Below are 16,283 nucleotides of genomic sequence, written 5' to 3' on the forward strand. Positions count from 1 at the left end.
GAGACTGGGACACACAAGGGTGAGAATGGGACACACAAGGCTGAGACTGGGACACACAAGGCTGAGACTGGGACACACAAAATAGTACATTGAAATTGGTGGGGAACCATCCGACTGGGAGGTGTGATCATTGTCAGGAGGAGATGGAGACAGTGGAATACGTTCTATTTCAGTGCCAGAAATATGTGAGAGAAAAGGGAGCGATTGTTATTAGATTTGAGGAGTAATGGGGTCGAAGAGCCAGGATTAAGTGGGGAAATCTTCAGGGGTTGTTGTATTTCATTATGTATTTCGTTTCCTTAGGGGACACGGAATTATTGGGTAGGATTTTTTTTACTGTCTCTGGTCCACACTCCAGTCCAATTGGTGGAGGTAATGCACTTTAAACTTGGTTGCAAACTGCCATATGAAATCCACAGAAGAAGAAGAAGAAGAAAATAAACGTATTTGGGTCTTTGTTTCAATGAAAACATATTCATTCATCTTTAGGACTTCAGTCGTCCCTTAGGGTCAATTGTTTTATAATGGGAACCAAATATGTTGAGAAGTACTTGCTGCACGTAGGACATATTTTTGTTGCAACACACAGCCATCATGGAGGCGGAACGAATTTTACAATATCTGACCGAAGTTGAAGAGGCTGCAGAGGATGTTCTTGCAAACAAACAACAGGTAATGCTTAGTAATTCAAAAATACTTTGTACGAACACGGTTACTGTCCATGATGCTAGCTCTCAGGCTAGTTAAATCGGTTGTAATTTGACCAAACATTGGCTGGGAAGCTAGCGAGCCATTTGACAACCCTAAAAACACGCCACTTCGATACAAGGGACTTTCACCCCCCTAATTCTCCTAACGTACTACGAAAAAGTCGTAGCTGTATCGAATGGCGTATTTTTTGGAGGGAATCACCAGGACATGGTTAGTCGCACCTAGAGTGGGCTTTATGGAGCTCTCCACTATCGGCTCGGCTTGATAACCACAGCCGGTTATACACTCGTTTTCCCCAGCGACCATTTTGTACCATAGAGAATGATAGAGGCCTCTAGTGGCCATAAAGCCGTATTAGCATGGACAGGGCCATTGAGGGTTTCCACCATTTTAATGTAGTCAACTAGGGGAGAAGGGGGTAGCTGCAGGTCAATATGGCGACTTTTTAGTATGGGGGAGTTCAGGGTTGCCAGGTGTAGCAAGAATTTTAAGCACAATGACCACCCAAAACTATTTATTTAACCTTTATTTAACTAGGCAAGTCAGAACAAATTCTTATTTACAATGGAGGCCAAGCCCTAACCCGGGTGAATTGTGCGCTGCCCTATGGAACTCCCAATCATGGCCGGTTGTCATAGACCCTGGTTCGAATCCAGGCTGTGTAGTGACGCCTCTAGCACTGAGATGCAGTGCCTTAGACTGCTGCGCCACCCAGGAGCCCACTCAGGAGTTGCCACATTTTATCCAATAAACCCATTTTCCATAATGTTATGGAGCGAATTAATTTGTAAAGATGTAGGCTAAATAAACAAAATACGCTTTCCATCAAAATAATTTGTATTGCTTAAGAATATGTCTCAAGAGAAAAGATAATTTGCCCTTTTTTAAACTCACCAAATCATTTTCAATAGATGACGATTTAACTTGTTTGACTGTTATGATTAAGCTATAAGGCCCAGGGAGATGTGGTAGGCTATAAGGCCAATATACCACGGCTAAGTGCTGTTCTTAGTCCATGTCCCACAAACCAAAGCCAACACCTCATTTGGCTGCCTTTCTTTCCAGTTCTCTGCTGGCAATGACTGGAACGAATTGCAAGAATCGCTGAAGCTGGAGACTTTTATTTCCCTCACTAACTTTAAACATCAGCTAACTGATCGCTGCAGCTGTACATAGCCCATCTGTAAATGGCCCACCCAATCTACCTACCTCATCCCCATATTGTTTTTATTGACATTTCTGCTCTTTTGCACACCTGTATCTCTACTTGCACATCATCATCTGCACATCTATCACTCCAGTGTTAATCTGCTAAATTGTAATGACTTTGCTACTATGGCCTATTTATTGCCTTACCACCTCACACCATTTGCACACACTTTAAATATACTTTTTTTTCTATTGTGTTATTGACTGTACGCTTGTTTATTCCATGTGTAACTCTGTGTTTGTGTCACACTGCTTTGCTTTATCTTGGCCAGGTCGCAGTTGTAAATGAGAGCTTGTTCTCAACTGGCCTACCTGGTTAAATAAAGGTGAAAAATATATAAAAAATACCTGTGGTACACGGTCTGATATATCAGAGCTTTCAACCAATCAGTATTCAGGGCTCAAACCACTCCGTTTATAATTGTAAATAAATCCTGTTTGTGTATGTAGGCCTGCTTCAAAATATGTACAAACAGAGTACTCATTCGAGAAGTGCCCTCCGTTCTCCGTTTCGCATACTTTGATACTCTGACCCTCCCGTGCACCAGTTTGCGAGCACAGAGCACGGTAGAAATGTCCGTTTCATTGTTTTTTTCCCCCCATAACAGAACGAGGGAGTTGAGTTCCATTTCTAATTTCCTCTGGCGCATTCCGTCAGACCCTAGAACAGAGTCAAAAACCCTACGCTTGATACGGTTTTTCCCATAAGAAAAGTTGACATTAGAATATAGTTTTTTTTTAAACCACCTCCCTGAGATAATTTATCTAAAGCACTGTAGTGCGCCTTAAAATCATTTTGTTTTGTCGCCGTTATCAGTTCTAGCGCATTCATATGTTTTTTGGGGTTGGAAATGAGTGTCTCCATAATACCCATATATAAATAGCCTGCCTACAACTGGTAAAAACGGGTCAGACGTGCGTGCTGATCTGTCTCCGTGAATCGGCTTCCTGCTGCAGCGCTTTCTCAACACTCCGCACACACACAGCCCTGCGGCCTTCCCCACTCCCTCCCTCCAGTAACAGTCTGCTAACTGCCGGATAGTCAGCAACAGGTCACGGTAAAATATATATTTTAAGAAAAATGCATGGCAGCGCGTTGCAATTTTGTATGCCAACAATCTGCAACCAATATATTTTCACCCGCAACATCGTTTTCAAAGTAGCCACATTTTTCTGGAAAACCACGGAAATGGCAACCAAAGAAAAGTAGTGGGTGTGGAAGGAGTGGGTTTGGAGAACGTGCTCTGTTATAGTTTAGATGGTTTGGATTGAGTTGTTTTTTTGTCTTCGGTGTCTTACCACGCAACTACCAGTGGTGGAAAAAGTGCACAATTATCATAACATTAAAAATACCTTAATAGGAAATGACTCAAGTGAAAGTCACCCAGTAAAATACTACTAGAGTAAAAGTCGAAAAGTATTTGGTTTTAAATATACTTAAGTATCAAAAGTAAATGTAGTTCCTAAAATATACCTAAGTCTCAAAAGTTAAAAGTACAAATCATTAAAAACAATCATTATATTAAGCAATGCAGATGGTACAATTGTATTTTTTCAATTTACAGATAGCCAGGGTCACACTCCAACACAGACATAATGTAAAAACAAAGCGTTTGTGTTTAGTGAGTCTGCCAGATCGTGGGGATGACCAGGGATGATCTCTTGATAAGTGTGCGACTTGGACAATTTTCCTGTCCTGCTAAGCATTCAAAATGTAATGAGTAATTTTGGGTGTCAGGGGAAAATGTTTGGAGTAAAAGGTACATCATTTTATTTAGGAATGTTTTTGTATTTTTTTATTTCACCTTTATTTAACCAGGTAGGCCAGTTGAGAACACCTTTATTTAACCAGGTAGGCTAGTAGAGAACACCTTTATTTAACCAGGTAGGCTAGTTGAGAACACCTTTATTTAACCAGGTAGGCTAGTAGAGAACACCTTTATTTAACCAGGTAGGCCAGTAGAGAACACCTTTATTTAACCAGGTAGGCTAGTAGAGAACACCTTTATTTAACCAGGTAGACTAGTTGAGAACACCTTTATTTAACCAGGTAGGCCAGTTGAGAACACCTTTATTTAACCAGGTAGGGCCAGTTGAGAACACCTTTATTTAACCAGGGAGGCCAGTTGAGAACACCTTTATTTAACCAGGTAGGCTAGTTGAGAACACCTTTATTTAACCAGGTAAACTAGTTGAGAACACCTTTATTTAACCAGGTAAACTAGTTGAGAACACCTTTATTTAACCAGGTAGGCCAGTTGAGAACACCTTTATTTAACCAGGTAGGCCAGTAGAGAACACCTTTATTTAACCAGGGAGGCTAGTTGAGAACACCTTTATTTAACCAGGTAGGCCAGTTGAGAACACCTTTATTTAACCAGGTAGGCCAGTAGAGAACACCTTTATTTAACCAGGGAGGCCAGTTGAGAACACCTTTATTTAACCAGGTAGGCCAGTAGAGAACACCTTTATTTAACCAGGGAGGCCAGTTGAGAACACCTTTATTTAACCAGGTAGGGCCAGTTGAGAACACCTTTATTTAACCAGGGAGGCCAGTTGAGAACACCTTTATTTAACCAGGTAGGCTAGTTGAGAACACCTTTATTTAACCAGGTAAACTAGTTGAGAACACCTTTATTTAACCAGGTAAACTAGTTGAGAACACCTTTATTTAACCAGGTAGGCCAGTTGAGAACACCTTTATTTAACCAGGTAGGCCAGTAGAGAACACCTTTATTTAACCAGGGAGGCTAGTTGAGAACACCTTTATTTAACCAGGTAGGCCAGTTGAGAACACCTTTATTTAACCAGGTAGGCCAGTAGAGAACACCTTTATTTAACCAGGGAGGCCAGTTGAGAACACCTTTATTTAACCAGGTAGGCCAGTAGAGAACACCTTTATTTAACCAGGGAGGCTAGTTGAGAACACCTTTATTTAACCAGGTAGGCTAGTAGAGAACACCTTTATTTAACCAGGTAGGCTAGTTGAGAACACCTTTATTTAACCAGGTAGACTAGTTGAGAACACCTTTATTTAACCAGGTAGGCTAGTAGAGAACACCTTTATTTAACCAGCTAGGCCATTTGAGAACACCTTTATTTAACCAGGTAGGCCAGTTGAGAACACCTTTATTTAACCAGGTAGGCCAGTTGAGAACACCTTTATTTAACCAGGTAGGCCAGTAGAGAACACCTTTATTTAACCAGGGAGGCTAGTTGAGAACACCTTTATTTAACCAGGTAGGCTAGTAGAGAACACCTTTATTTAACCAGGTAGGCTAGTTGAGAACACCTTTATTTAACCAGGTAGACTAGTTGAGAACACCTTTATTTAACCAGGTAGGCTAGTAGAGAACACCTTTATTTAACCAGGTAGGCTAGTAGAGAACACCTTTATTTAACCAGGTAGGCCAGTTGAGAACACCTTTATTTAACCAGGTAGGCCAGTAGAGAACACCTTTATTTAACCAGGGAGGCTAGTTGAGAACACCTTTATTTAACCAGGTAGGCCAGTTGAGAACACCTTTATTTAACCAGGTAGGCCAGTAGAGAACACCTTTATTTAACCAGGGAGGCCAGTTGAGAACACCTTTATTTAACCAGGTAGGCCAGTAGAGAACACCTTTATTTAACCAGGGAGGCTAGTTGAGAACACCTTTATTTAACCAGGTAGGCTAGTAGAGAACACCTTTATTTAACCAGGTAGGCTAGTTGAGAACACCTTTATTTAACCAGGTAGACTAGTTGAGAACACCTTTATTTAACCAGGTAGGCTAGTAGAGAACACCTTTATTTAACCAGCTAGGCCAGTTGAGAACACCTTTATTTAACCAGGTAGGCCAGTTGAGAACACCTTTATTTAACCAGGTAGGCCAGTTGAGAACACCTTTATTTAACCAGGTAGGCCAGTAGAGAACACCTTTATTTAACCAGGTAGGCTAGTTGAGAACACCTTTATTTAACCAGGTAGGCTAGTTGAGAACACCTTTATTTAACCAGGTAGGCTAGTTGAGAACACCTTTATTTAACCAGGTAGGCTAGTAGAGAACACCTTTATTTAACCAGGTAGGCTAGTTGAGAACACCTTTATTTAACCAGGTAGGCTAGTTGAGAACACCTTTATTTAACCAGGTAGGCTAGTAGAGAACACCTTTATTTAACCAGGTAGGCTAGTTGAGAACACCTTTATTTAACCAGGTAGGCTAGTTGAGAACACCTTTATTTAACCAGGTAGGCTAGTTGAGAACACCTTTATTTAACCAGGTAGGCTAGTTGAGAACACCTTTATTTAACCAGGTAGGCTAGTAGAGAACACCTTTATTTAACCAGGTAGGCTAGTTGAGAACACCTTTATTTAACCAGGTAAACTAGTTGAGAACACCTTTATTTAACCAGGTAGGCTAGTAGAGAACACCTTTATTTAACCAGGTAGGCTAGTTGAGAACACCTTTATTTAACCAGGTAGGCTAGTAGAGAACACCTTTATTTAACCAGGTAAACTAGTTGAGAACACCTTTATTTAACCAGGTAGGCTAGTAGAGAACACCTTTATTTAACCAGGTAGGCCAGTTGAGAACACCTTTATTTAACCAGGTAGACTAGTTGAGAACACCTTTATTTAACCAGGTAAACTAGTTGAGAACACCTTTATTTAACCAGGTAGGCTAGTTGAGAACACCTTTATTTAACCAGGTAGACTAGTTGAGAACACCTTTATTTAACCAGGTAGGCTAGTTGAGAACACCTTTATTTAACCAGGTAGACTAGTTGAGAACACCTTTATTTAACCAGGTAGGCTAGTTGAGAACAAGTTCTCATTTGCAACTGCGACCTGGCCAAGATAAAGCAAAGCAATTCGACACAATACAACAACACAGAGTTACACATGGAATAAACAAAACATACAGTCAATAATACAGTAGAAAAGTCTACAGTAGAAACAAAGTCTATATACAGTGAGTGCAAATAAGGTCAAATAAGGGAGTATACTAAAGTAGAGGTAAAAGTTGTCAAAAAACATAAATAGAAAAGTACAGATACTACTTAGGTAAAAATACTTTAGAGTACTACTTAAGTACTTCACACCACTGGCAACTACCACACATTAAGCTACAGTACCGCGAGAGTTTGGACTTCTGTTTCGAAGCCAGTGGATGAGTCTTATTTCACTGTTCATTTTACACAAATAATTGTAAATATTCAGTTCTAAAACTAAAGATTAGTTTAATTTTATTAAAAGTACTGATGGTGGGTGAACTGTTGCTTCATGAGTTGTATGCTGTCTTGGCCAGGGCGCTCTTGAAAAAGAGATTTTAATCTCAATGAGCCCTTCCTGGTTAAATAAAATAAAACATGCATGTTCTTACTGCGGCTGTAACCCTGATACTAGGTAGTTACTTCCTGTTACTGGACAGCCGTGCTTGTCAAGCGGGAGCGAAAGGCACTGTGTCTCGGTGTTGTTGCAGTACAGCCCTCCACGTTGAGAAGTAGACTGACTGTATGTGTCAAGGTGACATCTCGATGGTTATCAATATTAGTTATTTATTGAGTAGGCTGCTATCCTACTTGAAATAAAATCATGGTGGGGGGGGAGGGATTGCCACGTTAGCGAACGCCGGCGACACAGCCGTGGTATCGTGGTCCTGTCTCATGTCAACATGCATGTTTATACAATGCTGGTCACTGGCAGCCCAATCAGACACGCGACATGATATTGAGGCAACAAATCTGACCAATTAGCTGATTCGCTTTCCATACACCCTCTCCTTTCGACACACCCACTCGCCCAGTCGCCATATTGTGCTGCAGCTAACCATACTTGCAACTGGTTTGGACTTACAATTTCATTGGTTGATCCTTCCTGGTGACCCTGTTAGTCATGTCCAACCAGGTCAACAGGAGGGATCAGCCAATCGTGGGAAAAAAAATGGACTACTTCAAAATGGAGATACAAAGATGAGTCCTCTATCTCTATGGTTTGCACATAAACATTCTCCATTCAGGCTGCAAAGGCTTAAATTTTCTCCTTAACTAGATTTAAATGGCAAGAAGGCAGCAAAAACGGAACCGGTCGCCGGGATAAACAGGTGTATTACTAGCTGTGCACATTTATGGGGACCCATAAAGTCCACTAGCAGCTGTGGAGACCCATAAAGACCACTAGCAGCTGTGGAGACCCATAAAGCCCACTAGCAGCTGTGGAGACCCATAAAGACCACTAGCAGCTGTGGAGACCCATAAAGCCCACTAGTGGCTTCCCAGGCTAGGTCGTACCCAGGCAGCACGTGCTGCTAGCTCGCTAGTTTTTTTGACTTTCCATTTTCCTCACATCCACTCGGTGTCACTATGTAATACAGTTAACACAACTACCGCTGTGTCCATGTGGCTGTTTGTTAGATCGTGGATCTGGACACGAAGCGGAATATGAACAGGGAAGCGTTGAATGCTCTGAAACATGAGATGGCATCGGAAGGTGGGTGCAGAATAATGACAGTTTGGAGCTCTTATTCAAAGATGAATACAACCCAAAAGACACTTCCTCCCTCTTTGATACACTCAATTAAAAGTCACAGAGGCAGAGCTGTGGACAATGACGACATTTCATATTAGTCTTTCTAAATAATTATTCATGTTCCATTATCTCTCAGAAAATACTTCGATATTTAAAAATGAATCACTGGCAATTTAATCTCTTCTTATCCTTTTTTTTGTACATGCAGAAAAAGTGAAGGTTTGCTTTGGAAACATGTTTATCAAATTCCCCAAAGCGAAGACGAAAGAGATGATACAGAGAGGTAAGAGCTGTGAAGCAGGATGCCAGCCTCTGTAATGTCCTGTTTAATGACCGTGAAGCAGGATGCCAGCCTCTGTAATGTCCTGTTTAATGACCGTGAAGCAGGATGCCAGCCTCTGTAATGTCCTGTTTAATGACTGAAGCAGGATGCCAGCCTCTGTAATGTCCTGTTGAATGACTGTGAAGCAGGATGCCAGCCTCTGTATGTCTGTTTAATGACTGTGAAGCAGGATGCCAGCCTCTGTAATGTCCTGTTTAATGACTGTGAAGCAGGATGCCAGCCTCTGTAATGTCCTGTTTAATGACTGTGAAGCAGGATGCCAGCCTCTGTAATGTCCTGTTTAATGACTGTGAAGCAGGATGCCAGCCTCTGTAATGTCCTGTTTAATGACTGAAGCAGGATGCCAGCCTCTGTAATGTCCTGTTTAATGACTGAAGCAGGATGCCAGCCTCTGTAATGTCCTGTTTAATGACCGTGAAGCAGGATGCCAGCCTCTGTAATGTCCTGTTTAATGACCGTGAAGCAGGATGCCAGCCTCTGTAATGTCCTGTTTAATGACTGAAGCAGGATGCCAGCCTCTGTAATGTCCTGTTGAATGACTGTGAAGCAGGATGCCAGCCTCTGTATGTCTGTTTAATGACTGTGAAGCAGGATGCCAGCCTCTGTAATGTCCTGTTTAATGACTGTGAAGCAGGATGCCAGCCTCTGTAATGTCCTGTTTAATGACTGTGAAGCAGGATGCCAGCCTCTGTAATGTCCTGTTTAATGACTGTGAAGCAGGATGCCAGCCTCTGTAATGTCCTGTTTAATGACTGAAGCAGGATGCCAGCCTCTGTAATGTCCTGTTTAATGACTGAAGCAGGATGCCAGCCTCTGTAATGTCCTGTTTAATGACCGTGAAGCAGGATGCCAGCCTCTGTATGTCTGTTTAATGACCGTGAAGCAGGATGCCAGCCTCTGTAATGTCCTGTTTAATGACTGTGAAGCAGGATGCCAGCCTCTGTATGTCTGTTTAATGACCGTGAAGCAGGATGCCAGCCTCTGTAAGGATGCCAGCCTCTGTAATGTCCTGTTTAATGACTGTGAAGCAGGATGCCAGCCTCTGTAATGTCCTGTTTAATGACCGTGAAGCAGGATGCCAGCCTCTGTAAGGATGCCAGCCTCTGTAATGTCCTGTTTAATGACTGTGAAGCAGGATGCCAGCCTCTGTAAGGATGCCAGCCTCTGTAATGTCCTGTTTAATGACTGTGAAGCAGGATGCCAGCCTCTGTAATGTCCTGTTTAATGACTGTGAAGCAGGATGCCAGCCTCTGTAATGTCCTGTTTAATGACTGTGAAGCAGGATGCCAGCCTCTGTAATGTCCTGTTTAATGACTGTGAAGCAGGATGCCAGCCTCTGTAATGTCCTGTTTAATGACTGTGAAGCAGGATGCCAGCCTCTGTAATGTCCTGTTTAATGACTGTGAAGCAGGATGCCAGCCTCTGTATTGTCCTGTTTAATGACTGTGAAGCAGGATGCCAGCCTCTGTATGTCTGTTTAATGACTGTGAAGCAGGATGCCAGCCTCTGTATGTCTGTTTAATGACTGTGAAGCAGGATGCCAGCCTCTGTAATGTCCTGTTTAATGACTGTGAAGCAGGATGCCAGCCTCTGTAATGTCCTGTTTAATGACTGTGAAGCAGGATGCCAGCCTCTGTAATGTCCTGTTTAATGACTGAAGCAGGATGCCAGCCTCTGTATGTCTGTTTAATGACTGTGAAGCAGGATGCCAGCCTCTAATGTCCTGTTTAATGACTGTGAAGCAGGATGCCAGCCTCTGTATGTCTGTTGAAGCAGGATGCCAGCCTCTGTAATGTCTGTTGAAGCAGGATGCCAGCCTCTGTAATGTCTGTTGAAGCAGGATGCCAGCCTCTGTAATGTCCTGTTTCATATGTCGTGTGTTGCGTTTCTCTGACCAGACCAGCAGCAGCTAGACAAGGAGATCAACAACCTTCGCCAAGCCCTTAAAGACAAACTGAACCGCCTCAATGAACTGCAAGGTAAAAATCATTACATAACGTCATCAACCATGCTTCCTTTAGGCTGTAGTGAACAGTACAGGGACCCGTTTCCCAAAAGCATCTTAATGCAAAGTTAATTTCATCATAGAACCACAGGATCCTATGGTTTTAATGATGCGCTTAGCAAAACCGCGCCCTGATCTCAGTAATGTATCCTTCAACAATGAATAAACTAATGTTATTCTGCATTACCTCCAACAATGCATGGATTGTTCGCATTATCTCCTTCAACATTGCATAGTTAGGCTGCATTGCCTCCTCCGACAATGCATAGAAGGCATTACCTCCAACAATGCATTATCTCCTCTGACAATGTGTAGTTAGTCTACATTACCTCATTTAACAATGCGTAGTTAGTCTGCATTACCTCATTCGACAATGCATAGTTAGTCTTATCTCCTTCAACCATGCATAGCCTAATGTTAGTATGCATTACCTCCTTCGACAATACATAGTTTGTCTACATTACCTCTGACAATGCATATTTGGCATTACCTCATTCGACAATGAACAGTCTGCATTACCTCCGACAATGCCTAGTTAGTTTGCGTTACCTCAATCGACAATGCGTTAACTGCATTACCTCGACAATGCATAGTTTGCATTACCTCGTTCGACAATGCCTAGTTAGGCTCCATTTCCTCCAACAATGCATAGTTAGTTTACATTACCTCCTTCGATAATGCCTAGTTAGGCTCCATTTCCTCCAACAATGCATAGTTAGTTTACATTACCTCCTTCAACAATGCCTACATTACCTCCTTCAACAATGTATAGTTAGTTTACATTACCTCCTTCAACAATGTATAGTTAGTTTGCATTACCTCCTTCAACAATGCCTAGTTAGGCTCCATTTCCTCCTTCAACAATGCCTAGTTAGTTTGCATTACCTCCTTCAACAATGCCTAGTTAGTTTACATTACCTCCTTCAACAATGCCTAGTTAGGCTGCATTACCTCCTTCAACAATGCATAGTTAGTTTACATTACCTCCTTCAACAATGCATAGTTAGGCTCCATTACCTCCTTCAACAATGCCTATTTAGTTTACATTACCTCCTTCAACAATGCCTAGTTAGTTTGCATTACATCTTTCAACAATGCCTAGTTAGGCTGCATTACCTCCAACAATGCCTAGTTAGGCTCCATTACCTCTTTCAACAATGCATAGTTAGTTTACATTACCTCCTTCAACAATGCATAGTTTGTTTACATTACCTCCTCCAACAATGCATAGTTTGTTTACATTACCTCCTCCAACAATGCATAGTTAGTTTACATTACCTCCTTCAACAATGCATAGTTAGGCTCCATTTCCTCCTTCAACAATGCATAGTTAGTTTGCATTACCTCCTTCAACAATGCATAGTTAGTTTACATTACCTCCTTCAAAAATGCATAGTTTGTTTACATTACCTCCTCCAACAATGCATAGTTTGTTTACATTACCTCCTCCAACAATGCATAGTTAGTTTACATTACCTCCTCCAACAATGCATAGTTAGGCTCCATTTCCTCCTCCAACAATGCCTAGTTAGTTTGCATTACCTCCTCCAACAATGCCTAGTTAGTTTACATTACCTCCTTCAAAAATGCATAGTTTGTTTACATTACCTCCTCCAACAATGCCTAGTTAGTTTACATTACCTCCTTCAACAATGCCTAGTTAGGCTGCATTACCTACTTCAACAATGCCTAGTTAGGCTCCATTACCTCCTTCAACAATGCCTATTTAGTTTACATTACCTCCTTCAACAATGCCTAGTTAGTTTACATTACCTCTTTCAACAATGCCTAGTTAGGCTGCATTACCTCCAACAATGCCTAGTTAGGCTCCATTACCTCCTTCAACAATGCTTAGTTAGTTTACATTACCTCCTTCAACAATGCATAGTTAGTTTACATTACCTCCTTCAACAATGCATAGTTAGTTTACATTACCTCCAACAATGCATAGTTAGTTTACATTACCACCTCCAACAATGCATAGTTAGTTTACATTACCTCCAACAATGCATAGTTAGTTTGCATTACCTCCTTCAACAATGCATAGTTAGTTTGCATTACCTCCTTCAACAATGCATAGTTAGTTTACATTACCTCCTTCAACAATGCATAGTTAGTTTGCATTACCTCCTTCAACAATGCATAGTTAGTTTACATTACCTCCTTCAAAAATGCATAGTTTGTTTACATTACCTCCTCCAACAATGCATAGTTTGTTTACATTACCTCCTCCAACAATGCATAGTTAGTTTACATTACCTCCTTCAACAATGCATAGTTAGGCTCCATTTCCTCCTTCAACAATGCATAGTTAGTTTACATTACCTCCTTCAACAATGCATAGTTAGGCTCCATTTCCTCCTTCAACAATGCATAGTTTGTTTACATTACCTCCTCCAACAATGCATAGTTTGTTTACATTACCTCCTTCAACAATGCCTAGTTAGTTTGCATTACCTCCTCCAACAATGCCTAGTTAGTTTACATTACCTCCTCCAACAATGCATAGGTAGTTTGCATTACCTTCTCCAACGATGCATAGTTAGTTTACATTACCTCCTTCAACAATGCATAGGTAGTTTACATTACCTCCTCCAACAATGCCTAGGTAGTTTGCATTACCACCTTCAACAATGCATAGTTAGTTTACATTACCTCCTTCAACAATGCCTAGTTAGTTTGCATTATCTTGTGATGTGGATAGTGTTGTAAAGACTTGTGTTTGTGTTTCCAGGGAAACCGGAGCTGACAGGATACAACCTGTCTCCTCTTTCCGATGTCGAGGTGAAAGCCATCAACCACCTGATGAAGAGATGAGGTTAGGGTTTTAGATGGGGTCTGACCCAATGGCGGCTGGTGGTACTTTATATTGGAGGCTCTGGATCAGAATGAATGGAACAGTATCAAACACATGGTTTCAGGAACAACAGATCCTAAACCCCACGTGGACCCTCAACAGTGGGAGACTCAGAAATGTTTTAGTCAAATATATTATAAAACGTATATAAATGCAACATGTAAAGTGCTGGTCCCTTGTATCATGAGCTAAAATAAAAAGATTCCAGACATTTTCCATATGCACAAATGTCTTTACATCCCTGTTAGTGAGCATTTTCCTTTGCCCAAATAATCCATCCAACTGACAGGTGTGTTTTTATATCAATAAGCTGATTAAACAACATGATCATTACACAGATGGCTCAGAATACATTAGAGGAAAAACCAAAATAAATTGAGGAACTTAGTCCAGAAAGATCAAGTGTAATATATTATAAAAACAAAGTAACCTGGATGGAATATGTGGGAATTTTTTTTATTTTTTACTTGTTACAAATGACGGAGTCACCCATGATTCACCAAACGATATTTTGAAAGAGAATGAAAAGTACTTTTAATGTTTTCGTTTCATTCTCCATCTTCTCTAACCAAAGTTAATTGTATGGATTTATTTTTCTATGAATAATGTAAAATTTAACATGTGTACAGAAAGACTCATGTGAAGGACAAATTGCAGAGGAACTTCTTGATGCAATTAAAGCCTTTTAAGGCTGGGAAAACTCCAGGGCTGGATGGCAGACCAGTGGAAGTATGCCAAACTTTTTTTGATATACTCAGAGGACCATTATTAGCATGTTTTAACCACTCCTGTATAAATGGTATATTTGGATACTCAACAAGAAGGTCTGGTTTCATTATTACTAAAACAAAAAAAAGGAGGCCCCTTACACTTCAGTGTTGTGATGGAAAACATTCTAGGAGAGTGTTTATATAGCGCATAGAATTAGAAAGGTATTGTCGGATATTATTCATTCTAATCAGACAGGTTTTTTACATGGACGATACAGTGAAAAATCTGGGAAACCAGGCCTGCTATTCATAGCTGACTTTGAAAAGGCTTTTGATAAAAGTACGATTTGAGTTTATATATAAATGCCATTTTAATTTATCAGAATCTCTTATAAAATGGGGTGAAGTTATGTATAGTAGCCAGAGGTGTAAAATAGTAAATAATGGCTTCTTCTCAGAAGGTGTTAAACTGTCAAGAGGAGTAAACAAGGTGGCCCATGATCGGCATATCTATTTATTTTGAAATGTTAGCGATTAAAATCTGATCCAACAATAATATTAAGGGCCTTCATCGCTGATGATTCATGTTTTCTTTTAAAACCACAATTTAGAATCCCTCTACAGCCTCTTAGAGGATCTAGACACCTTTTTCTAACCTCTCTGGATTACAACCAAGTTATGATAATTGTACTATATCACGTATTAGATCACTAACAAATGCAACTTTTACATCACCGTGTAGTTTACCAATAAAATGGTCTGACGGGGATGTGGACATTATCAGTATTCATATCCCGAAAGAAATGAATGATCTCACTCCAATAAATTGTAATAGAAAGTTAGCAAAAAAATAAATATGATTTTGCTACCGTTGAAAGGAAAATACCTGTCTATTTGTGGAAAAATCACCCTGATTACCTCTTTAGTCACATCCCAGTTTACCCTGATTACCTCTTTAGTCACATCCCAGTTTACCCTGATTACCTCTTTAGTCATATCCCAGTTTACCCTGATTACCTCTTTAGTCACATCCCAGTTTACCCTGATTAACTCTTTAGTCATATCCCAGTTTACCCTGATTACCTCTTTAGTCACATCCCAGTTTACCCTGATTAACTCTTTAGTCATATCCCAGTTTACCCTGATTAACTCTTTAGTCATATCCCAGTTTACCCTGATTACCTCTTTAGTCATATCCCAGTTTACCTATTTGCTTATTGTCATACCTACACCTAGCGAACAGTTAAAAAAATAAAAATAGTATGAGAAAAAAATGATATTTTATTTGGAAATGCAAGCAAGACAATATTAAACAGGCTTATTTATATAATGAATATGAGTTCAGAGGGCAGAAATGATTAAATATTAAAACAGACCCTCACTAAAAGCTTCAGTCATATCTGAACTGGTTCTCTATCAGATTATTAAGAACGGCTCACCCCGTGTTCAAGAATGGCCTTTTCCCCTTCATTCAGATTACAACCTCACTTCTGGTTATTTGAAAATGAAATCATCTCCCAAATGTCGTTATTTTTTAAAACAAGCCTCAGAAAGTTGGTTGCATTTTAAATTTAATCCACCAGAAAAACAAACAGAACAAATAATACTACAAATATCGTGGTTAAACTCAAATATACTAATAGATTAAAAACAAAACAATTTTAAGATCTGTATTTTTTAAAGGGTATCTTTGTAAATAATATAAATAGGACTTGTGGAGTTGCCACACATGCATCTAACAAAAATAAATGGAAATGTCTGTTCTACCCAAAATTAGAAACAACTAATTGTCGGCATTAAAGACCATAACTGGTTAAAGAAAATTGTGAAGAATAAAGAAGTATACCGATTTCATAGTTGGAGAGATTTTCAACATACCGATTCCATGGCACGTGGTTTATGAACTGATACGACACCGGATTCAAAACCTAGAATTA

The 16,283-nt window shown here is 40.3% G+C and overlaps 1 protein-coding gene across 1 annotated transcript; it reads left to right on the forward strand.

Annotated features, from left to right (window-relative positions):
- The first annotated feature begins 575 nt into the window (after positions 1-575).
- LOC139414496 (p53 and DNA-damage regulated 1) lies at positions 576-15,604 on the forward strand. Its single transcript, XM_071162407.1, has 5 exons — positions 576-672; positions 8,317-8,392; positions 8,640-8,714; positions 10,673-10,753; positions 13,514-15,604. Exons 1-5 carry the CDS (start codon positions 595-597, stop codon positions 13,594-13,596), a joined length of 393 nt encoding a protein of 130 aa, XP_071018508.1. The 5' UTR covers positions 576-594; the 3' UTR covers positions 13,597-15,604.
- The last annotated feature ends 679 nt before the right edge of the window (positions 15,605-16,283 follow it).

This window comes from Oncorhynchus clarkii, chromosome 7 (assembly GCF_045791955.1).
Source record: "Oncorhynchus clarkii lewisi isolate Uvic-CL-2024 chromosome 7, UVic_Ocla_1.0, whole genome shotgun sequence".
Lineage (NCBI taxonomy): Eukaryota > Metazoa > Chordata > Actinopteri > Salmoniformes > Salmonidae > Oncorhynchus > Oncorhynchus clarkii.

Excerpts from the sequence above, each read along its gene's own strand:
- LOC139414496 (XM_071162407.1), top strand. The coding sequence starts at position 595 with ATGGAGGCGGAACGAATTTTACAATATCTGACCGAAGTTGAAGAGGCT. Across the intron at positions 673-8,316 it reads TTCTTGCAAACAAACAACAG|ATCGTGGATCTGGACACGAA; the intron begins GTAATGCTTAGT and ends GCTGTTTGTTAG. Across the intron at positions 8,715-10,672 it reads GAAAGAGATGATACAGAGAG|ACCAGCAGCAGCTAGACAAG; the intron begins GTAAGAGCTGTG and ends TTCTCTGACCAG.